The 23,899-nt window shown below is 28.9% G+C and overlaps 3 protein-coding genes across 4 annotated transcripts; 2 read left to right on the top strand and 1 right to left on the bottom strand.

Moving 5' to 3' along the window:
* Positions 1 to 342: 342 nt before the first annotated feature.
* Positions 343 to 5,065, top strand: LOC127244933 (DEAD-box ATP-dependent RNA helicase 7-like). Its single transcript, XM_051265537.1, has 14 exons — positions 343 to 1,110; positions 2,025 to 2,159; positions 2,277 to 2,417; positions 2,512 to 2,623; positions 2,758 to 2,828; positions 2,926 to 3,080; positions 3,216 to 3,327; positions 3,434 to 3,535; positions 3,642 to 3,702; positions 3,793 to 3,961; positions 4,057 to 4,153; positions 4,240 to 4,334; positions 4,429 to 4,562; positions 4,685 to 5,065. Exons 1-14 carry the CDS (start codon positions 616 to 618, stop codon positions 4,894 to 4,896), a joined length of 2,091 nt encoding a protein of 696 aa, XP_051121494.1. The 5' UTR covers positions 343 to 615; the 3' UTR covers positions 4,897 to 5,065.
* Positions 5,066 to 8,883: 3,818 nt separating this feature from the next.
* Positions 8,884 to 11,685, top strand: LOC127244935 (probable fructokinase-7). Its single transcript, XM_051265540.1, has 7 exons — positions 8,884 to 9,065; positions 9,945 to 10,135; positions 10,213 to 10,425; positions 10,504 to 10,701; positions 10,772 to 10,912; positions 11,008 to 11,124; positions 11,405 to 11,685. The coding sequence occupies exons 1-7, from the start codon at positions 9,044 to 9,046 to the stop codon at positions 11,567 to 11,569; spliced, it is 1,047 nt and encodes a 348-aa protein (XP_051121497.1). The 5' UTR covers positions 8,884 to 9,043; the 3' UTR covers positions 11,570 to 11,685.
* Positions 11,686 to 16,011: 4,326 nt separating this feature from the next.
* Positions 16,012 to 18,748, bottom strand: LOC127245110 (uncharacterized). 2 transcript variants are annotated; one of them, XM_051265765.1, is made up of 4 exons: positions 18,541 to 18,748; positions 18,374 to 18,450; positions 17,295 to 18,296; positions 16,012 to 16,932 (listed from the first exon to the last, which is right to left on the bottom strand). In XM_051265765.1, the coding sequence occupies exons 1-4, from the start codon at positions 18,746 to 18,748 to the stop codon at positions 16,222 to 16,224; spliced, it is 1,998 nt and encodes a 665-aa protein (XP_051121722.1). In that variant the 3' UTR covers positions 16,012 to 16,221. The 2 variants fall into 2 exon arrangements, with proteins under 2 accessions (XP_051121722.1, XP_051121721.1); XM_051265764.1 differs by having other exon boundaries at positions 16,013 to 16,932; positions 18,374 to 18,453.
* Between the last annotated feature and the right edge of the window lie 5,151 nt (positions 18,749 to 23,899).

Raw genomic sequence — 23,899 nt, 5'->3', positions numbered from 1 at the left:
TACTGTTGGATTTGATCTTAACTATTTAGATTATTTATTTAATTAAAACAATTAGATTTAAATTAAGGATATAGATTAATTTCAGTACGCTTAGATTTTGATCTAAGCTGCTAATTATTTAGATTATTTATTTAATTAAAATAATTAAATTTAAATTAAGGATATAGATTAATTTCAGCTACAGATCCAAAGGTATTGAATTTTATAACAGATATGACTTTTTTGCCCTTTTTTGTTGTGATGTCATAATATTAAGGTAGGACAATTAGTGGGCCGTACTGTATTCGGCGAGGCCCAAGCATAGTTTATATAGCAGGCCCAAAGTTGCCCGGCCCAATTTTACGAAGTAAGACAATATCCGTCTTTCTTTCAAATCTTACAAGATCGTATTTCTTTCAAATCTTACAAGATCCTACGGTCAAGAATTAAAGCAATCCAACGGCTGAAAACACCTCCGCCATTGCTATAAATCACAAACCCTAAACCTGCAATCCTCCTCTCTCTGCGTTGCAGTCTCTCAGACGAACTGCAAAGTAACCCCTCGCGGCGCGCAAAGTTCGCTCCCGCAACCAAATCCAGCCACCAACGTAGTCGGAAACGTCGTATTGATTTGATATGCCGTCGGTGGTTGTAGCAGATTCGCGATCCTCCGAGACGATTAAGAAGATGAAGAAAGTTGGGTATGGGGAGACGGAGGACGAGTTTAATTCCGTCGAGCAGAAGATCAAAAAGGAGAAGAAGTCCAAAAAGGGGGCTAAAGAAACCTCCGAGCCTGAACTTAACGATTCTAATCTCAGCGCCTCTCTGAAAAAGAAGAAAGAGAAGAAGCGGAAGGCTTCTGATGTTGATGGAGATAGTAGTGAGGATGGGAGGAGTGAGACTAGCTCTGAGATTGTCGAGCCGGTTATTAATTCGGCTAAAAGGAAAAAGGTCGAAATTGATGTTGCAAAAGAGGAGAATCCGAATGCCGTCTCGAATTTTCGGATTTCGGAGCCGTTGAGGAATGCGTTGAAGGCGAAGGGAATTGAATCGTTGTTTCCGATTCAGGCAATGACGTTTGGTATGATTTTGGATGGTTCGGATTTGGTTGGGAGGGCACGCACGGGGCAGGTAACATTCGATTTTCTTAGTGGAGATTTAGTTTCCTTTTATCTTTTTTGTCAATGCAGTTTATGATTATGAATTTATGATCCGTGAATTAATTTGGTTCGAAATCATGAATATGTCGGTAATCTTTGAAGGAATTATACTATTCTCTATCTGATTGTGATTTTCACTGTTCTGTTTTGTGATCATTCGTGTTTTATCTTGTTTTGGATTTGAATTATCGGGAATGGTAAATGGAGGTTGGATGTTATGTTATGTTTTGCATAAATTTTGGAACCCTAAACCCCAATCTTTATGGGCTAAGAAGGTGCACTAGTTTCGAATGTAGATTAAGTGCTGAAAACAAATGTTTAAGTATGTTTGGTTGAGGGATTTTTATTTTGGGGTTTTGTTTTTGAAAGTAAATTTTTTTAAATTGAGTACTTGTTTGACCGTACATATATGTGTTAATGGAACGTTTTGAATAAAAAATTGATTGACGGTACATATGTATTAATGTAACGTTTTGAATGAAAAATTGATTGACGGTACATATATGTGTTAATGTAACGTTTTGAATGAAAAATTGATTCTTAGCGTAATATTGAGGATTTTGATTTGATCTTTTTGGTAGAAAAAAAAATTGGTAAATAGCGAAATATTTAGGGAAAATTCCAACCAAACACAAAAGTGACATTGTAGGCCATATAGTAGATATAAGTGCAAATCCATTCTGTCAGTGAGACAGTTTTTGTTGCTTCTGCCTGTTGTTTTGCATGTTACTTTTCCTTGTGCTTCAATTTTTAAGAGGTTTCTGTACTAATATATGATCTTTCAGTTATAAAAACAAACAAGACGTAATGGGAGCATCTAGATATATTATATCGAACTTCTTAATCTATGTGTGTTACTAATTTACCCTTTTCAAACTTGAACAGGGTAAAACATTGGCCTTTGTGTTGCCTATACTAGAATCTTTGATTAACGGGCCGACAAAAACATTGCGGAAAACTGGGTATGGGAGATCCCCTAGTGTTCTTGTGCTTTTACCTACTAGGGAATTAGCCACACAGGTATTAAATTTAAATCTATGAACTGATCTCAGTCATGACAATCAATAAAGTAATTTGGTTATAATTGACTCATATTTATTGCTTCCTTGTTTGCTTTTTTTTTTTTTTACTATTAAGGTGTTTGCTGATTTTGAAGTCTACGGTGGAGCATTGGGGTTAAATGCATGTTGCCTATATGGGGGTGCTCCCTATCAGCCCCAACATGTTCAATTGAAAAGGGGTGTCGATATTATAATCGGCACTCCAGGTCGCATTAAGGTTTCTCTTTCCCTTTTCACCCTGCTTTTTACCTTTTTGTGTTTAAGTCCACAGCATATACTTAATTTTGAGCTTTTTGGAATTGTTTATGCAGGATCACATAGAAAGGGGAAATATTGATTTCGGTTCGCTGAAATTCCGAGTTCTTGATGAGGCTGATGAGATGTTGAGAATGGGTTTTGTCGAAGATGTTGAACTTATTCTAGGTATGCAATGTCGATGGATTGTTCTTGCCTGTAACCTCTTCATTCTGCGTTTATATATTTTTGAAAGCCAGAGTGTCAGAAATGCTTACTGTTGCAGTTTGGTTAACTGATATTGTTATTATTGAAATTTGAAGGCAAGGTGGAGGATGCTAGCAAAGTTCAAACACTTCTTTTCAGTGCCACTTTACCTTCTTGGGTTAAGCAAGTACGGTTTTACCTTTACCTTGTATACTTTTATCCATCATTCAGTATTGCGTTTAATCCTTTTCATTCATCCTGAAATTCCTTATCTGTGATTTCAGATATCTGCTAAGTTCTTAAAACGTGAGAGAAAAACTGTGGATCTTGTTGGTAATGAGAAAATGAAGGCTAGCACCAGTGTAAGGCATATTGTTATTCCCTGCTCCGTTTCTGCGAGACCCCAGCTTATTCCGGATATCATTCGCTGTTATAGCAGGTTGGTTTATTCCTGGACTTTATGATTGATGTATAGATCTTTGTATTTTATCTTTTTCATTGAAAAGCGATTTGTAGTTAGTATCATCTATGGTATTACTCGCTCACACTTTTCCATTGAATGATTTTAATCCAGTGGAGGGCGCACAATAATTTTTACGGAGACCAAGGATTCTGCTTCTACACTTGCTGGATTACTTCCTGGAGCTCGTGCTTTGCATGGAGATATACAGCAGGCTACACGAGAGGTAAAATTGTTTAATTAATGATTACGTCCCCATCATACTTCAGAAAAAGTTTCACATCCCACATTCTAAATGTGAGTGATTGATTAATGATTTCTGATTCGTTCAGGTGACCCTCAATGGATTTAGATCCGGAAAGTTTTCAACACTTGTGGCTACCAATGTAGCAGCAAGGGGATTAGATATTGATGATGTGCAGTTGATCATTCAGGTCTGTCCTACGAAACATCGCTTATTCTTAGCTTCCATCTTCATGGGGTTGCTTATTTAACTCACTACGATTGTGTGCTTAATTAAATTATTTTTTTTTGTTTTAGTGTGAACCACCTCGTGATGTGGAGGCCTATATTCATCGTTCTGGTAGAACTGGGAGAGCTGGTAGGTTGCCGTGGTTGTGATTCTTTGATTTGAAATTGTGCGTTAGATGCTGAACTTTGACAAACTAAATCATTTTGCTCATTTTCTCAGGGAAAACTGGGATTGCTGTAATGCTTTTTGATCCAAAGAAGTCGAACTTCTCTAGGATAGAACGAGAATCAGGTGTAAAGTTTGAACATTTATCCGCACCCCAACCTGCCGATATAGCCAAGGCTGCTGGTGCTGAAGCTGTTGAAAAAATTACTGTGATATCCGATAGGTAAAACTACTTTCCAAAATATAAAAAAATTATTCGCTGTAAAGCTCATTAATGGAACCTAATATCAATACCTCTGTTGTGCAAAAAAATATCAGTGTAATTCCTGTGTTCAAGGCTGCGGCTGAAGAGCTATTGAGCTCGACTGATTTATCCCCAGCTGACCTGCTCGCCAAGGCACTGGCAAATGCTGCGGTAAGTAATAATTTTATTTTTAAATCGAGTTTGTTTGGATGGAAATATGATTAGGTTATTGACACAAGTTCATAAATGTTATACAGGGCTATACTGAGATTAAGAGCAGATCACTTCTCTCCTCGATGGAAAACCACGTCACCGTCCTCCTACAGTGTGGAAAGCCTATCTTCTCGCCATCGTGAGTGTTGTAAATATTTTGGTGTGTATATATATATATAATGTGTTGGGCATTGATTATTTCTCCTTTATTAAATCAATCAATCACTCGGCAGCTTCGCATATGGAGTTCTACGGAGGTTTTTACCGGAGGAGAAAGTCGAATCTATCAAAGGTCTCGCCTTGACGGCTGACGGGAATGGCGCCGTATTCGATGTGGCTTCCAAGGATCTCGATCTTTTCCTTTCAGGTTAGTTCTTGAGGATGAAATAATCTTGATCTATATTTTCGGCAATCAAGTATTTGATACGATATTTTATAAGAGAAACAAAAATGGAAAGTTGGAAAAGTAAGTTATTGTTTGGGGTACAGGTCAGGATAATGGTAGCGATGTTAACATAGAAGTGGTGAAATCACTGCCGGCTCTGCAACAGAGAGAACAGCAGCAGCCAAGAGGGGGTAGGTTTGGTGGTGGCGGGAGGTTCTCAGGTGGCGGTCGCGGAGGCAGAAGCAGAGGAAGAGGTGGTGGTGGAAGGGGGCGCGGGAACAGCAACCACCACCAGCAGCAGCGCCGTAAATGGTGAAGCTGAAATTTTGTCACTACTCATTCATATTATTATTGTTGGAAAAGAAAAAATCTTGGTCTCAATTCTTGTACTTGTTTTGTTTGAGTAAGTTAACAATTTCAAGGAAACTTTATCTGTAAACTCAATAACCTTCTCTCTATTATATACTATACTAGTGGGAAACCAATGCACAACATTTTTATATATATATATTTTTTTCATCAAATATTTTTACATTTTCGAAAAATTAGAATTTATGTAATCAATTGTTATATAATTAATATATATATATATATAATAACAAATTTATTTTTTAAATTTAAATTTATTATTTAATTTTAAATTGAATAGATAAGTATTCTATATATACTATCATAGTATTATATTCTTAATAATTTTATCAACTTTTATATTTATAAAATATTTATTGATTGTATTAATTATAGTTTGTTAAATATGTTAGTTATGGTATATTAATTATGAATATTTAATATAAATTTATTTTAATAAAATATCAAAAATAAAGAAAAATAAAATAAAATTGTATAGATTTATTGAAAATTTACATATACACAAATATATTTGAGTAAAATAATAAGAACTCTATTAAATCATCAATATTTATATTTTTATTTAAAATAAATGAAAAATTTAAATTTAAATGAAAAAGTATGAATAATATAATACATATATTATAAAAATAAATCAATTTTATTGTAATATTATTCTTAAATAGAAATTAATATAGAAATTATTTAAAGAGCAAATAATAGAAAAATATCTATATATATATATATATATATAGATACTATAATCAATTAACGGATGGCTCCCACCCCAGCAAATTTATTTTGATAATATACATAAATTTTTATTTTGTTTATATTTGATTTATTTTTTGTTACATTTTAGATTTGAATAGTATAGTATTAAGCAGAAATGTTACAATATAATATAAGAAAGGAATAAAATATTAAAATACAAATCTGTCAAATATTTATAAATAATTTTGTTTATTATGATTTTAAAATTGATTAATATTGTATAGTTGAAATATATAATAACACAATGGTTTTTTAGATTAATATATAAATAAGATAATAAATTTGGTATAATTGTCCCAAAAAAATTAAAACAAAACTCGGATAATAATAATCATAGTAGTAGTAATATGAAAGATATCAAAATAATATTACCATAAATATAAAATAAATTATGTTTAAATTATTAATAAAATTTGAAAAAGTTATATTTATGGTTAGTGAGAGTAATCTTGCCGTTGCTGCATTGCTGAGTATATATATATATATATATATATATATTTTAATCTCAGATCATACCTTATTTCAGCACTAAAAAATGATCATTTTGTGAAAAATCCATATGAGAAGACATCTCTCTCTGTTCTGTTCTGTTCTGTTCACTCGACAGATACCTGCAAAACCAATCCCTGAATAATCGATTTATTCATGATCCTTGTGTTTCTCTTCCACTCATCCTATTTCTTGATTTCACTAATGATTCTTGGAGGAGGTCATTATAAAATTCAAAACCGACTGGACGTTGAAGTTCAATTTCATTCATTCAAGAATTTCTTGATTTCCTCCAAGAATCATTATAAGAAATTCAAAATGAAACCAATTGGGGCGAATCAAACAGGAAAAGAAATGACATGACAGAGGTGAGGTGAGGTGGTCCATTCCCACTCTTGGTCATCCACAATTCCACTCGACTCAGTCGTACGATGACGACGACGATGATAGGGTTAGGGTTAGGGTTAGGGTTAGGGTTAGGGAGGAAGAGAAAAGGGAGAGCGACAGGTGGAGGATCAAAACTTATTACAAATAAAAAAAAAATGACAAAAATATTTCTATTAATGTTTTATAATACTAATGTACTATAAAATAGAAGGATATTTTTAATATTAAAAACAATTATGTCAAATATAAATGGATAAATTTGTGGTAGACGGATTTAGTTTATATTTGTAATTTAAGTAAAAGTTGCAGTGAGTTTGGGAAAAAAAAATGTTGCAGAGTGTTTGAGACGGATGGAGTATTATTTAAAAAGATATGTTTTAATTACAAATATAATTATAATTAATCTGCATGTTTAAAATATAGTTTTTAAATTAATTATAAAATTAAAAAATTTAAAAAATATTTATTAGAATATTACATTAATTTTAAATTTATTAAAAATTTTAAAAATTTTAGAAATAATAGTAATTCATTTTTAATATCATTAATTAGTATTATAATTATCATTAATAGTATTATTATTATTATTATTAAGTATATTGTTATGGTATATTAATCATGAATATTTAATTTAATAGTATAAATTTCTTTGTATTAAAAAACTAATAATGAGAAAAAAAAATAGTATGAGTTAGATTTTTTTCTTTTATATAGATAAATAGGTAAAATAAATTAAAATAAATTAGTACTTCAAATACTATAAAATAAATCAAATATTTAATTTTAAAATAAAAGAAGTATTCTATATATATATTATATTATATTATTAAATTATATATATTGACTGTGATGATTATAAATTTGTTATATATATTATTATAGTATATATATTATGAATATTTAATATAAATTTATTTTTTATAAAATAAAAATAAAAAGAAACAATAAATTGATATGAAATTATTTTTCATACATATAATTAAAGTATATATTTAAATTATCATGATTAATTATAATTTCATAAATTATATCAATTATAACTATATTAATTAATATAATTATTTAATATCAATTATAATGAAAAATTTGAAAAATTTCATTATCCATTATTTACGGGTATAAATAAAAATTAAGAAAAACTTAAATTAATTTTAAATTTTTTTAAGAATTAAAAAATAAAAAAAAAACTATAAAATTATGAAATTTATTTGTGTTTTTATATATATTAAGACTACAAAATATAATTAATAATAGTTTTAATTTTATTAATTATTAATATAATTATTTTAATCATAAAATTAAATCAATTATTTTATTATATTTAAAAATGTATTAATTATAATTTTTTTATTGAGTATTTTTATTAATGAGTATGATATACTTAATGTCATTTAATACATATTTATTTTATTAAAAAATAAAAAAATCAAAAAAATTTGACAAAAAAAATTTGGTGAAGTGGATCTCACACGGATCGCTTTTATATATATAGATTAGGGGTATAAATAGATAAAATTATAATTTATTTTAATCATAAAATTAAATTAATTATTTTATTATATTTAAAAATATATTAATTATAATTTTATTAATGAGTACCATATACTTAATGTTATTTAATACATATTTATTTTATTAAAAAATAAAAAATAATAAAAAATCAAAAAAATTGACAAAAAAAATTTGGTGAAGTAAACCTCACACCGATGTCTTTAGTATTGTAACGGTTGTCCTATATATATATCATTGTTGAAATTTATCTGAAAATTACAAAATATTGATCAAATATTATTTTGATGTGAAATTCAAACTAAAATTTTTAAATCAAATCAATTAAAACATAATATATTTATTAGCCAGCAACAATATAAAATAGATTTATGTATTGATTGGGGTAATTCACATGAAATAAAAAGTAAAATAAAAGTATTATAAAAATTTATTAAATATTTAATAATAAAATAATTGGAAAAATAAAAGGGTAATGCAAAGTGATTATTATTTGTTAAAATATAAACAATGTAATTAGAATGATAAAAGTATTATTATATATAAATTTTAACCGATAATAAAAAAAATAACATAATTAGCGTGAGAAAAAGTATTTTATTATTATTTTTTTTTGAAAAAAAATATATTTTGAAATTCTAAACCCAGAAATTATGCTAAGTTGATGTGATGCATCTTTGTCCGCACCCCATTTTTGACGACACTTGGCACACCGAGGCACTGCCACGTGTCTCTGAGTTATCCGTACTCGCTCACATGGCTGCCTAAAAAGTGATGGTGTTGGATTCGCTCACTTCAACAACCCCCAGCCCATCTCTATCATTTCTCCTCCCTTTCTTGCTTTCATACTTCAGTTTTCCACCAAATTGATTTCACAATTCCTATCAAATACTAGTATTGATTGCCAAGTGATTTTCCCTTTCCTGCAGGTTCGAGTTTATTCCACTGATTTAACCATGGCGGATAAGCATATTTCAGGTCAGTATGATTTCTGCATTTCTTATTCAATCAATGCATAGATATTACGTCACTTTCGTTTTGCTTAAGCATATTTGAATTAGGGTTAGGGCTACAGATTTTGGTGCTGCAATCTTGCTTACAGATTCTATTACACTTGGCGCTTTAATTTGGGGCTTTTCGTCACTTTTTGAATCTCGATATTATTTTTTTATTTCTGAATTGATTGCGGAATCTTGATCTAGATTTTAATCTTCTTGATGCTCTTTATCCTGTTTTTGCTCTGTGAATTTGCAATCTGAAATTGTCAGATCAGCTTAAGTTGATTGATGATTGTTCTTATTTGAACAATTTGTTTGCATTTTAGGAACATTGCCAAATTAACCTAACACGTGCCTTGCAAGTTCTTAAATGCCTAATTCGAATCCATTTTTGGAATGATGTTCTTCCTCCATAGTTTGGGCGTTTAGTTCATCCTAATGTGAAGAACAGAATCTTAGAAAAGTATTATGATGTTTGCTTAGATTAATCTACTTCCTGTGTTAATGAATCGACTCTTTTATCGACTTTTTCGAAGCTTGGATTAATCTGCTTCCTATTGCAATGATTCGATTCTTTTTGATGCTTAGATTAATCTGTTTTCTGTGATTGTTCATGGAATAATTCGACTGTTTTCGACTCTTTTTCGATGCTCAGATTATTCTGCTTCCTGTGATTGTAGTGTTCATAGATTAATTCGATTCTTTCCGATACTTAGATCAATCTGTTTAGTGTTTATGGAATGATTCTACTCTTTTAGACTCATTTTTTTTCGATTCTTAGAGTAATCTACTTCTTGTGATGGTTGTGTTTATCGAATTATTTGATGCTTTTTTCGACTTTTATTCGAAAATCTTTCAGCCAAAGGCAATGGCGCGGAGAAAAGCCCACTTGTTGTCTGTTTTGGCGAAATGCTGATCGATTTTGTGCCAACGGTTAACGGGGTTTCGCTTGCCGAAGCCCCGGCTTTCATTAAGGCTCCCGGTGGCGCGCCAGCTAATGTCGCCGTTTGTATATCAAAGTTAGGAGGATCTGCGGCGTTTATTGGAAAGGTTTGTTTCGTTTCTTCTTTTTTTTTTTCGAAATGATCGACGGCTCTTGTTTTCGAAATGTTCGTTTTCGGTGTTAGGTTGGGGAGGACGAGTTCGGGCGAATGCTGTCCGACACGTTGAAGAAAAACAACGTAAACAATTCCGGTGTGAGGTTCGATCGCAACGCGCGGACTGCGCTTGCATTCGTCACTCTTAGAAACGACGGCGAGCGCGAATTTGTGTTCTTTCGTAACCCGAGCGCGGACATGCTTTTGACAGAGGCGGAGCTCGACGTAAATCTCGTTAAGAAGGTGCGAATTCTGATCGAACTATGTGATGTTTGTATTTATTTTAAAACTAATAATAAAATTGTGTGTCGAATTTTGCAGGCGACGATTTTTCACTACGGTTCGATCAGCTTGATCGAAGATCCGTGCCGGTCGACGCAGCGCACGGCGATGGAAATTGCGAAGAAATCCGGAAGCTTGCTCTCCTACGACCCGAACCTCCGGCTGCCGCTCTGGCCATCGGAGGATACGGCGCGTAAGGAAATAATGGCGGTTTGGGCCCAAGCCGATATTATTAAGGTTGTCGAACTATTTCTTACGTTTAATCGGATTGGTCGAGAAATTTACCGCGCTCTCGTCGATCCCGCAGATAAGCGATGACGAGATTTCGTTCCTGACCGAAGGGGCTGATCCCGACGACGACGATGCCGTGTTGAAGAAACTTTATCACCCGAATCTCCGACTTTTGATCGTGAGCGAAGGAAAAGACGGTTGTAGATACTACACGAAGGTATACGGTGTGGTAATAATATCAAGGTCGAATTTTTTGAGCTTTGATCTACTAAAGTTTCGACGAATTTTTTTTTTTTTTTTTTTTGTATTTAGCGCTTTAAAGGAAAAGTCGCTGGCGTTAAAGTCAAACCCATCGATACAACCGGCGCCGGGGATTCGTTCATGGGCGCCGTGCTCTATTGCATCGCGTCGGATTTAGAACTTGTCGAGGTATATAATAATAGCATGGCAAAATTGTTGATAAATCATATGTGGTTCACTGTATTTCTTTTTAAAATTGCAATTCATAAGTTATTTTGTGCAATATTTTTTAAAATACGAGAAAATATTAAGTTGTTTCTAAATTATACAGAAGTATAATTCAGATTTTTCAAAATACAAGTGAATTATAAGTAATTTTGTCATAATAAAAGCTATATTATAATGTATACTTATATGTTGTTTTTACGTGCATTTGATGTTTTTGATCGATCACGCTAACCATCGGCAGGATGAGAAACGATTGCGGGAGGCTCTTTTCTTTTCGAATGCTTGTGGGGCCCTCACGGTGACGAAGAACGGCGCCATTCCCGCCCTTCCTACAAAAGAAGATGTTCATAAAATAATGAAGGAAGTCGCAGCAGCTGACTCAAAAAGCGGCGATAAACAAGGCTAGCAATTAAACGTATGTTAGAACTTCTAATGTTGTAATGTAACTCATAATTGTCGTTGAGGATAGCGTCCTAACCAAGCTTGAGGTTTATTAATACTGATTTTTTTGGAGTTTTTTTTTTTTTATATTATTTTATGAAATATTATATTAAAAAAAGTTTAATTCAAAATTTTATTGCTGAAGGATATATATTTGGAGAATTATTACTGATAATATATTCTATTAAAAGGATATTATATTTTTTCTTATAAATTTGTATTATTTTCTTTTTTTAAAAAAAAAATACATATTTTTTATAAGATTGAGATACTATAAAATAAAATAAAAATATATTGAATATTACTACTTTATTCATTTTATCTGAATGTTTTAATTAAAAAGATAATAAATACCAAACAAAAAATAATAAAAATATAAATAAAACGTCACATTTAAATTATTGTATATATATACATATATGTTAAAGACAAATAGAGTACAACACATCCACCTGAACCATTTTATATTAGTTTATTTAATGTTTTTGTGCATAATATTTTTTAATATATATTCCATTTTCCAGACAGGAAAATATTCTTTGATTGTTCCATACGGGATGGATGATATGATGTTACGTAACAAAAAGAATCTATCACTTGTAATAAAAATCGACCATGATATAGTATTTTGTAGGGAGATTTTCATATTATTTATTAAATTAAAAATTAAAAAAAGAAAATTCAAAATTCAAAATTCAAAATAAATATTTATATTTAATTGCTTTTATATATTATTCTAATTTTATAAATCATATTCAAAATATAAATAAAAAATATAAAAATTCGCTTAACATTTCAAAAGTAACAACAAAAGATAAATAATTTTTCATCCGAGTACAAATTTTAATAAAAATTAGATTTTTTTTTTTACAGTAACAAAATATTAAATATAATATATTATTTATTAAAAAAAAATTGTTTTTTCTTTAATAAAAATATATAAATTCAATTACAAAGGTGGGACATATTTTAGAGGCTATAATTTTCTACTTGGGCAGATTTCTCAAATCCGTCTCATTGTCATTCCCAATCAATTATAATTTCAAACAAATTTGAATCAAAATAAGGATGGACACTATCTATTACATATAAAATAAAAACATATGTAATGAATCTCAGACATTTTGTTATATTTTAAATTTTAGTATTTTATATTGTTTTATATATATATATATATTTCTTTATTTACATATTATTGTTAATTTTTTAAATATAATTTATAAAAAATAATAAAACCAAAATAATTGTGGGACAAAGATAGACGTGTTAAAGTGAATAGGAATGGGTATATTCAGATTATATATATAATTATTTTATTTATTTAATTAATTAATTAAATATAGACATGTATGGTGGAATCACTGCACTTATGTCTGCTATTTCAAATCTGGAATATTATTATTGTTCCCTCCTCTTTGCATGAAATTCTGGGCTGTATTTTTTATAGCCACCATTTATCAATTTTTATTATTTAGATTATGTATTTTTTTAAAATTTATATTTTATCTGTCATTAAAATATATATATATTAATTTTGAATAAAAAAAAAAATTATTCTCATTTTATTTTTTAGTAAAAGAATTTTTTTTTACAATAAAAAAATTTATTCTCATCTATTTTTTTAAAATCATGTTCGATCGAATGATCATAAATATTTCGGAATTGAGTATTATTTAAATATACAATTCAAAAAAAAAACATTTCAGTTTTATTTTAATTTAAATTTAAATTTTTATTTAAATAATATTTTAATATGATTTTGTCAGAAAACAAATAGGATATTTTTATTGATAATTATTGAAAACAAAATACTAGTTGATTTTGGTTATGTAAGGAAATATAAAAAGAACACATATGTATTAATTTTAAGCACACTAAAATGACAAAATGAATAAATTTCCTACGAAGTATCAAAACTTTTGAAATGAATGTACAAATGTATGTTTATTTTTTAAATTTAGCTTTTTATTATCTTTAAACTAAAAACTGCAAAAATTTGCCCCTAAAAAACTTTCATGTGAAAATATTTTTTACCTTTTATTTATTTATTATTTATTATTTTTTGTTTTTTGTGGTCATGTGGTTTCCATAATATGGGAATCATGTCCTTATGATTCCCCATTGTTGTACTTTTAACTTTTATGCTATTGTTAGTGAAACCTAGTATCCTTTTTGATCTTTTTTTTTTTTTTTTTTTTAAATAACAAATATTTATTAAAAGATTATTACTCCCTCCGTCCGAGATACCGTGTCTGCTACACTGTAGACACGGTATTTTAGGAGAAATGTAATTAGTAGATAATTAAGAATGTATTAGTGAAAATAATTATCCTATAATATAAATAGTTATAAATTAATATTAAGATAACTAATTAGTTTAATTAAAATTAAAAAATTTAAAATGAGATTAAAGTGTGTAATCATTTTTCAAGAAAGGAAAGTGACATGGTATATGGGACGGACAAACACGGCAACATGGACATGGCATTTGGGACGGAGGGAGTATTATTATTATTATTATTATTATTATTATTATTATGGTGGTGTCACATGGCACCTTATTTTCACGTGCTGTCCTAAATCGTCCATTTACTTTGATTCTTTTTTTAATTAGAAAGTTGAGTACATGTTCTTGATTTCATTTTATTTCAAATTTATTATAATATATAGTTTTAAAATATATGGATTTTGAAATTTATGAGACTTGTTTTTGTTAATTATTAAAAAAATTAGATATCATTTGAGTGAATAATTTTTTATTATTTTTAAATATTTTATGAAAAATAATTATAAGTATAAAAGAACAATCCCATTGGTTTGTTTATTTGGGGGTTTGGTGGTAAATATTATGTCCATATTGCCATTTCTGTCACTCTCATATCTCATATCACTTTCCATTTTTAGAAAATAATTACTCGTCTTAATCTTATTTTAAATTTTCTAACTTAAAATTTTTTAAAATTTTAATTAAACCAATTAATTATCTTAATCTTAATTTATAATATAAAGATTTATTATATCCACTAATACATTTTTAATTATCTACTAATTATACTGATTCTAAATTCTTATGTCTACAGTGACCAAAACACTCAATGTGAGACGGACGTAGTAAAATTTAAAATGAAATATTATATGTTGTAATGTAAATAGGTATAAATATTATTCGGGTTTGTTCTATATTAAAAAATACTCAAACTAAAAATATTAAATGAAAACACAAAAGTTGGAATATCTTTAAAAATTTCGAAATATAAATAATACTCCCTCTGTCCAAGCAAAAAGTATAAATTTACTTTTAGCGCGAAGTTTAAGAAATAATAGTATTTTAATTATAGTGGTGGGTAAAAGTAGTGTAATGATATTTTTTCCCTTACTTTTTTTGCTATAAAAGTAATGATGTGATACAAATTAGGGGTATTTGTGGAAAAAAATAAGGTATTTAATGAAATAGTTACTTTTTAATTGGACGTCCTAAAATAGAAATATGTATACTTTCTAGTTGGACGGAGGTACTATTCGCTATGTTCTATTTACTGTGTTCATATTATTAATATTTTGTCCGTTTCATATCTAATACTCCCTCCGTCCCAGATACCATGTCCACGTTGTCGTTTCTGTTTGTCCCACGTACCATGTCACTTTCTTTTTTTTGAAAAATGATTACACACTTTAATCTCATTTTAAATTTTTTAATTTTTTTTATTTTAATTAAACTAATTATTTATCTTAATCTTAATTTATAATTATTTATATTATAGGATAATTATTTTCACTAATACATTCTTAATTATTTACTAATTACACACCTCATAAAATATCATGTCTACATTGTAGCAGACACGGTATCTAGAACAGAGGGAGTATCAATTTTTTGAAAAGAATAAAATATTATGTATATATTTTGTTGTATTATATATTTTATATTATAGAATAATTATATTCACTAATATAATATTAATTTTTTCATAATTAGATTCTAAATTCTTTTATATACCTAGATATGAAAGTTCGGATAGAGAGAGTAGCAAATAAATTTAAACAGAAGTAATATTAATTTATGAAAAATACTCTATTCGTCTCAAATATTCTACAATATTTTTAAAATAGAAATAATATAATTGAATTTAATCAATTAATTTATATACTAAATTTTATTTCATCACGATTACCAAAAAATAAAAATAAGTATACAGCTTTTATTTTAATCACATAAGCTAATCTTCAAATCCACTTAAATTATAGCGAAATAAAATATTGTATAATATTAAAGAGAAATAGAATATTAATTTTTTAAAAATATATAAATTAATTAATTTATTAAAAAGATATTTTAAAATAAAGTATTTAGAAAAATAAAAATTGGCAAGGATAATATCCACAATGTTCCAACTATTGGGCAACAAACGTAATTCAGTATTGGTGAATATTTTTAAATATTTTATAAGATTTAGGGCACAAAAATATATGCAAAATAAAAATATTTAATTTCACATCACAAATAGTATTATTTTATTGTTATTATTATTATTATACTCTACTGTATACGAGTCAAGTACAGCAGCACGGATCCTGTCCACGTGGATGATTCTAATTGGACCATTTAATGGCATCTAGTCACGTGAAAGCCCACGTGACGTCTCTACGCTCCTGTCTCTGCAATTCCTCGGTACGGACGCCGAACGACGCCGTTTCGTCCAGTAACGAATCCATTATTTCGCCGGCAATTTCTCCGGCTAACTTTGCCCGTTCTTCCTCCGGAAATCCGCCGGATTTCCGATTCCGCAAATCTTTATCGATCAAAGCATCGATATCTTCGAGAAACTGACAATTCGCAGCCGGAAAACTGTCAATTTTCGCGTACAGTTCATCGATCAAGCCAATTTGATCGGAAATAGAAATGCGTGAGCTCCGAGGCTGGAATTCCAGGTAGGGTTTCAGAATTTCAGCCAGCAATTCATCTACCAGCTGGAAAACGAGCTTCCTGTTGCACCGGCGGCTTAAAGCGGCGGAGGAGGCGTCGGAGACGGGGTGGAAGAGTTCGAGGTAATAGAAAATTGAGGGATCGAGTGGGTGCGAGGGGGTGTGCCATTTCCCCAATTTCAATGGCGTGACTCCGTCGATGATTCCCGTCCGTTTTAAGATCCTCTGGATGTAGCATCTGTAATCCGCCGCAGCAGCAGCGCAGCAGCTGTTATTGCTGTCTGGTACGCCATTACCGGGTTGTTGCAGGTCGTACGAATACCTTTTTTTACTGCTGAGTGACTGTGTGTTCCTTTTTGATCCTCGAGCATCTGATTCTGCCTGTATCTGTGTCTGCATCTGCATCTGCATTCCCCAAACAAAAATTTAAAATTATAGAAATAGACGACAAGGAGTTACAGTGGTGGATGACAGGATATGACAGTGACGTATAGTTTTGGATTTTCAAGTGACTGCTTCCTTCTTCTCCATGGCAATTTTACTGCAGAATCCATGGATTATTATTGAGGTTTAAAATTAAATGATGCGTCTCTGTTAGTTTCTTGAACCAATTTTGCTTCATCTGCCAATGAACTTGTCATAGACATCAAATTTGACTGTTAATTGTTCTTTCGATGGTAAATAGAAGACATATAAAATCACCAACAATAATCTATTTTTTTTTCTTGAAAATGTAAGAAAAAGGGTTGGTGATTAATGATAATTACCTGTTTTTGAGGAGAAGGGGTGGATTTCTTGACTGACAAAAGGGTGGGGCCACTTGTGTTGAGTAGCTCCATTGACAATGGAGATTTCTTGAACTTGCTGCTGTTGTGTGTAGGAGCTCTTGAACGAACAAACGGCTCCTCTTTCTTGTTCATCATTGCTTTATTAGACCAGTCATGGGGGAATTTCTTCAGATTGGAAGATGGAATTCTTCCTCTCCCATTGCCCTTTCTGTTCCCCTGTTGCAATATGATGTCTTGGTTGTTGTTAGAACTTGATGGATCATAAATGCCCTCATGGCAAGAAATTGGAATCCTTGTACTTTTGGGGCCTGAGCTAGAAGAGCCTTGCTTGTTCTTTTTGATGTCTGAAAATCTCACTGCTAGTGGTAGCTTTCCTTGATCTACTAGCTTAGACTTAGAGTCACCTCCCTGATCTTGCTTTTTTTTACAGGGCTTTAGGAGGACAAGATTTTCATCCCTTCTGATTAAATTTTGGTCTGATGAATCCATCCTGATCCTGTTGGTGATGTCAATTAGTCCTCCTCCACCTCTTCTTCTCCCCAAACTCTCTCTAACCTCACTCAAAATCTGCAGCCTTCTTTTCCCAAATCCAAATTCTTCCTCACTCATCAGATTCTCTTTGAGTGACAGCCTGTGGCACTCCACATCTGACCTCCTCCTGCCAGCAGACATTCTTGGAGGAGTGTCTGTGTTCCTGATAATGTCATCATCAGAGAAGCTCCTGCTTGGTAATCTTCTTCCAAGAATTTGGTGGTGCCTGTCTTTTTTAGTTTTGGTTAGATTGAAGTTTTTAGGGTTGGAGGAGTATGAAGGGGAGGTGGATTGGGGGAGGATATCCAGCCCCATGAGCCTGGCCACTAGACTTGGTGTTGTTGTTGTTGTTGTGCTGCTTGCAGTCCCTGGAGAACTGCTGCTGCAATTCTCCTGATCTGTCCCTGACTTTGTAGAAGAAGAAACCCTTGTCTTGATTTGAAGCCCTCCCTGAAATTTTACATTTTTAGTACCATTCTTGAATTTAAAAACAGATGGATACATTTGTTTGTGTAGATTCTACTTACAGGAAAGTTTAAACTTGGTGGTTCTACTTCTTGGTGAATAATGTCTGACTCCAGGCTGTTCCTTGGCGCCTCTATTCCTACTTCATTTTTGTCAAAGACAAGGTAGCAGAAATATTAGAATTGCTGTCTGTATATATATATATGTATGTATGTATAAGATTGAAGACCTTTTGGTGATGAAGTGGGCTGTTGTTGTTGAAGGTGGCTTTGGTTGAGAGGAAGCTGAAAGGGCTGCAAATCGAAGAGATGGAAAACAGCACAGATGCATCCACCAGGTGGGGTGGTTTCTTCTGGAGCCATGGTTGTTGTCCTCCGCCGCCGGTGTCTACCGCCGCCGCCGCCGCCGCTGCCCCAATGCAGCCACTCTCTGCCCATTATAGTGAATATCTCTCAGGTAAGGTAAGGTAAGGTAAGGTATCTGTTATTCTTCCCTATCTATATATGAGCAGTGAACTCTTCTTATTAGTTGAGAAAGGGAATATTTTTTTTAGTGTTTTTAATGAGGGGTGAAAATGACCGTTGCCAAACCTGAAGAGATAGAGTGAGAAAGACAACGGAGTTTGAAGAGTGTGAGATAATAATATTAATTTGTGGACGAAGGAAAAAAATATAAAATTAAAATTAATTGAACAGTTAGTTTGTATGTTTGGGAATAGAGAAAATTTTTGAGGTCGATTGGATTTGAATTTGGTTTCCCCTCTCTCTCTCTCTTTATAGCCATCAATTCTCTCTCTCCAATTATAATATTTTAAAATATTAGGGTTTTTTTTTTTTTTTTTCTTTGAACGCAATGGTCCAGTGTTTGGTGAGCAAACGTATGACCATGAAGTCATGGATTCAAGTTGATGTCTCCCGGTTCATTTGTAGCTTGCCTTGTTGAATTTAGTTTCCAGAATATTAAATTTGATCGGGTATTTATCAGCATTTTCGGATAGTAGCTGTTGTTTCCTACATTATAAAAATATATATATATTAGATTTTGCTTTTAAAAAAAAAAAAAAAAGAAATTCGATTGGAAAAATATAAATATTGGGGTTTATGTACTCGTGTAATGTTGATTTAGGTTTTGTTTATATATAACTTTGAATTTTATTAGAATTTTTAAACAGTACAAATATCATGGCCGAACCTAATTCCCTGCAAACTATATCCGATAAGACAAGTTCACTCCCCACACCATCGTGTCATCCTTATAGATATTGTATTATATTTTTATTTATAATTGTGGAAGTTGAATAGTACTAATAATTTTCACTTTGCTATACAAACTGAATATATATTTTTGGTGACGAGGTGATCTAGTTGGTGTGGTAAATATTCTTTCTAAGTTTTAGTTTTTGTTATTTTTATATGAAATTATACTTCAAGATAATATTTTTATAAAATACTTCTTCCTTTCTTTAACAATCTATTATTTTTTCATTTTGGTCCGTCCTATAACAAAATATTTATTTCCAATTTACAATATATTACACAAATATCATTACTTTTATATTATACAATACTAATAGGGTTAATTTAGTCGTTTTACTTTTATTTCTACTTTATCCCAATATAATACTAATATTTCTAAAACTTCGTGTAAAAAGTAAATAGATATATAGATATGGGACGGATGGAGTATATATTTTGAGAATCATAAAATTTATTTTTAAAAAAAAAGAATTTAGAAACAAAATAGTCAGAGACATTAATATTGTAACATTATTGTGTTGTATCTCTTCGATCTCTCTTTTTATTTTATTTTTTTCTTTTCATTTTTTATTTGATATCATCCAAAGAAAATCCAAAAAATCAGTGGCGGATCGATGTGAATATATATATATATATATATATAAGAGCAAATGCATGTAAATAAAAAATTAATAGTAAAAATTTTAGAATATCGAAAATAAAAATAAAAATAAAGCAAAAATTTGAAAGTGATATATATATATATATATCGTATTACATTGAGTGGGCATATATTTCTTGATTTTATAAATGCAATAATTCATTACGATGGTTTCTTGTATGTATATACTCATGAGTATTTGTACTGTCGTATGGGAATACTTCACACAAAATAAATAAATAAATAAATTAAGATACAAGAAATTAATTATGCAAATAAATACATGTAACATGCATGCATAATATCAAATCATTGCAAATATTCGCATGGAATATTTGTTTGTATTTGGGTTTTAATTTATTGTATAACTTTCAAAACAATCTAATTTAGAATTAAAATGAATAAATATATATATATATATAAATCAAAACACTATGATTATATATGTTTTTCCTAATTAATTAAATCTATGATTCATGATGGTAATCAAATTGACTATTTATATTTATTCATATAATCTTGAGAGTTGGAAAATTAAAGTTGGGCACTTAAATCAAACTTCAAAAGAATACAGTAAAAAATTGTTTACTTTAATTTTATTCAGGCTATGTTTTATTATTTAATTATTAGAATTTCAAATAAAAATATATACTAGTATTATTTATTTCTTACAAGATATGAGAACACCTTAAGAATTTATTCACTTTAATTATATTTAAGCTAATTTTCATTAGTTAATTCATAAAATTCTAAATAAAAAAAAATATATATATTTTTTTACCAAATATTGTAACTAATATTTTATAAAAAGGAAATAAGCACTAAATTTTTTTATGAGGAACCACAGTCTTCTTCTTCTGCTTCTATGTTTATTTCCAATAATTGATAATTAATAATATTCTTCTACTTTATATATATATATATATGTATTTTAATTTTAAAATTTCAATATATATATATATATATAATAATTGTCTGGTATACAGTGTGAGTGACAGATAAGGCCGTGTTTGGGAGCGTCAAAATTAATATTTATTTATTTATGGACATCAATGATGATGAGTGATGACCCAACCACAGCCAATGTACAAATTAAAATAAATATGATAAAGACACATATCCATAACTCACAAGCCCACCAATTATTACACTCAATTCAATATTTTAAATTTTAATTCACTATGTTTATAGGACATTATCATTTTTGTTATATAAAAAAAAAAAAAGTTAATATTATCTATCAATAATAATTAAAAACTTAAGTTAAATATATTTCATCCTAAAAATTATCATATAAGATAATTAAATTTTTATCATTTTAAATTTTTTTTCAAAACACTAAAATCCTAAAGATAGCATAATATTTTTAGTTTTATTTAACTATCAATTTTCTTAATTGCCAAACTTTGAAAGTATCATTTTAATTATTATTTTTTAAAAAAAAAAATTAGATTATATACTTGGTATTTTTTTTTTAAATAATGGGTTGAATATAATATTTTATTAGAATAAATCATATACTCCATTTAAAAAGACTCGTGAAATTTTCATAGTGATTCTTTTTTAAAAAAAAATAAAAATAAAAATAAAAATCTCAAAAGTATAGGTTTTGTTCTAAATTAATCTGGACTTGGTTTTGCATTATCATGAAGCCTTTTTTAAAAAAAAAATTATTTAATCAAATACCTAATTTTAAAAAAAGTATTAATATAAAATTTATTTTTTTAAAAAAAAAAAAATCTCATATTAAATATGTATATTTACATTAAATACTATTTCAATTGATTTTATTTTTATTTTTAATTATTTCCAAAATTTAAATCCAAATACAAAACTCGAATGGTACCCATGGTTTTTTGATATATGTATATATATTCACGTGTGCAAAATTTCTTTCTCCATCACCTAAAAGTTTGTTCAAATTTTTTGGTACATATTTTTATGTGTATGTAATTTATATATATATATATATATAGTAAAAACTAAAATAGCATAATTTTTTATTTTATCTTTTTACTAAAAATGAAAACAAAAATATTTTTAGTGATATTAGAAAAAGAAAAAAAAAAAAAGTGGATTATTTTTGTGTGATAGAAAATAAAAATAAAGTAAAATATTCATTGGATATAATATTTGTATAACAATATATATATATTATACGAATTAGAAAAAAAAAAATAAAAAAAATTGAGATGACACTGTAGAAGAAAATATTAAAAATATATAGATATATATTATTATCAAAATATTTTATTATTTCATTAAATATGTTCCGAATAGCAAATAAAAAATTTAAAAATATAAATAGAAGGAGGCAGGTATACATAATGTCCAAATCTGAGTGACCATCATCCATATGTAGTGTCAGAATGATCACAAGGGACTTTCTACATAATAGGGTGCAGGAATAATAATAATAATAAATAAATAAATAAATAAATAAATAAATAGTAATACTCTCTCCTCCGTCCCATATAATTTGTTCCTATTTTATATTTTCGTCCGTCTCATATAATTTGTCCTTTCATTTTATGGAAAATTAATATACACTTTAATTATATTTTAAAATTTAAAATTTAAATTTTTTTCAATCGTAATTAAACTATTTAGTTATCTTAATTTTAATCTATAAAATTATTTTTACTAAATAATAATTATTTTTATTAATATATTTCTTAATTATTTACTAATTATATTTTACTTAAATTTTCTTATTTATGCTAATACACTCATATTATATGGAACGGGTACTTTTTAGGGTGCAGAAAAATAAATAATAGAGTGCAGGAGCAGGTGCATCATTATTTTTGTACAGAAAACTATGAAATACATTTCTCTATTTATTTCAAATTCCCATATTTGCTTCAACCTCTTTATTTATTTTTTCTAGGATTTCCTTGACTGTCACACTTTAGTTTGACTTAGGTGTTACATTTTATTGAAGTTTTTTTCATATAAAAATACAGTTGGAACAATAATTTTATTTCATTTCATTTTTAACAAAAAATAAAATAAAAACAATATTTTTCCACATTGAATCTGAATCAATTTATCTAATTTCTAAAAATGTTGATCCTTCTAAAATAAATCTATATATTCCATCCGTCCCGTGAAAATAAATAAATAAATAAATATTTTTCATTTGTCTGTTCCAAAATAAAGGTATTATTTTCTCATTTAATAATTGTATTATCTACCTAATATATTACTTTTATACCACACAATCTAATAATAACAATTTTGTCTTTCACTATAAACTATTACAGTATAATACTAATATTAAAAAATTTACGAGAAAAAACAAATAATCATAGTTTTACGGCTTTTAGTAATTTTACTTTTCCGAATAACTTAAAAAATAAAAAAAATATTACATTTTACATATTACTACAATAATATCGTCAAATTGTGTAAATATATATATATTATTAAAATTTGAAGGGTACAATTGTTCGTTCACTCGTCTATCGTACTATATACTATTTTCGTTCCGCATAATTTGTCAATATTTTTTATTTTCATTCGTTCGATATAATTTACAAATCTCATATAAAAATAATTTTATATTACACTAATTGTCAATTTAACGATTATATTTTGTATACAAATTACAAATATAATTTTGAAAAAAAAAAAAAAAAAAAGAGACGTGAAGAGCCCATAATAAAAATAATGCATGTATGAGAGTCATA

The sequence above is a fragment of the Andrographis paniculata genome, unplaced genomic scaffold, assembly GCF_009805555.1.
Source record: "Andrographis paniculata isolate CXL003 unplaced genomic scaffold, ASM980555v1 Contig21END, whole genome shotgun sequence".
NCBI classification, from domain to species: Eukaryota; Viridiplantae; Streptophyta; class Magnoliopsida; order Lamiales; family Acanthaceae; genus Andrographis; species Andrographis paniculata.
This window is presented reverse-complemented; position numbering and strand designations above follow the sequence as displayed.

Coding starts and splice junctions, on each gene's coding strand:
- LOC127244933 (XM_051265537.1), top strand. CDS start 616: ATGCCGTCGGTGGTTGTAGCAGATTCGCGATCCTCCGAGACGATTAAG. Junction 3,962..4,056: donor ATTACTGTGATATCCGATAG/GTAAAACTACTT, acceptor AAAAAATATCAG/TGTAATTCCTGTGTTCAAGG. Junction 4,563..4,684: donor TCTCGATCTTTTCCTTTCAG/GTTAGTTCTTGA, acceptor TTTGGGGTACAG/GTCAGGATAATGGTAGCGAT.
- LOC127244935 (XM_051265540.1), top strand. CDS start 9,044: ATGGCGGATAAGCATATTTCAG. Junction 10,913..11,007: donor GTTGTAGATACTACACGAAG/GTATACGGTGTG, acceptor TTTTGTATTTAG/CGCTTTAAAGGAAAAGTCGC. Junction 11,125..11,404: donor CGGATTTAGAACTTGTCGAG/GTATATAATAAT, acceptor AACCATCGGCAG/GATGAGAAACGATTGCGGGA.
- LOC127245110 (XM_051265764.1), bottom strand. CDS start 18,748: ATGGGCAGAGAGTGGCTGCATTGGGGCAGCGGCGGCGGCGGCGGCGGT. Junction 18,454..18,540: donor GCCCACTTCATCACCAAAAG/GTCTTCAATCTT, acceptor ACAAAAATGAAG/TAGGAATAGAGGCGCCAAGG. Junction 18,297..18,373: donor CACCAAGTTTAAACTTTCCT/GTAAGTAGAATC, acceptor GTAAAATTTCAG/GGAGGGCTTCAAATCAAGAC.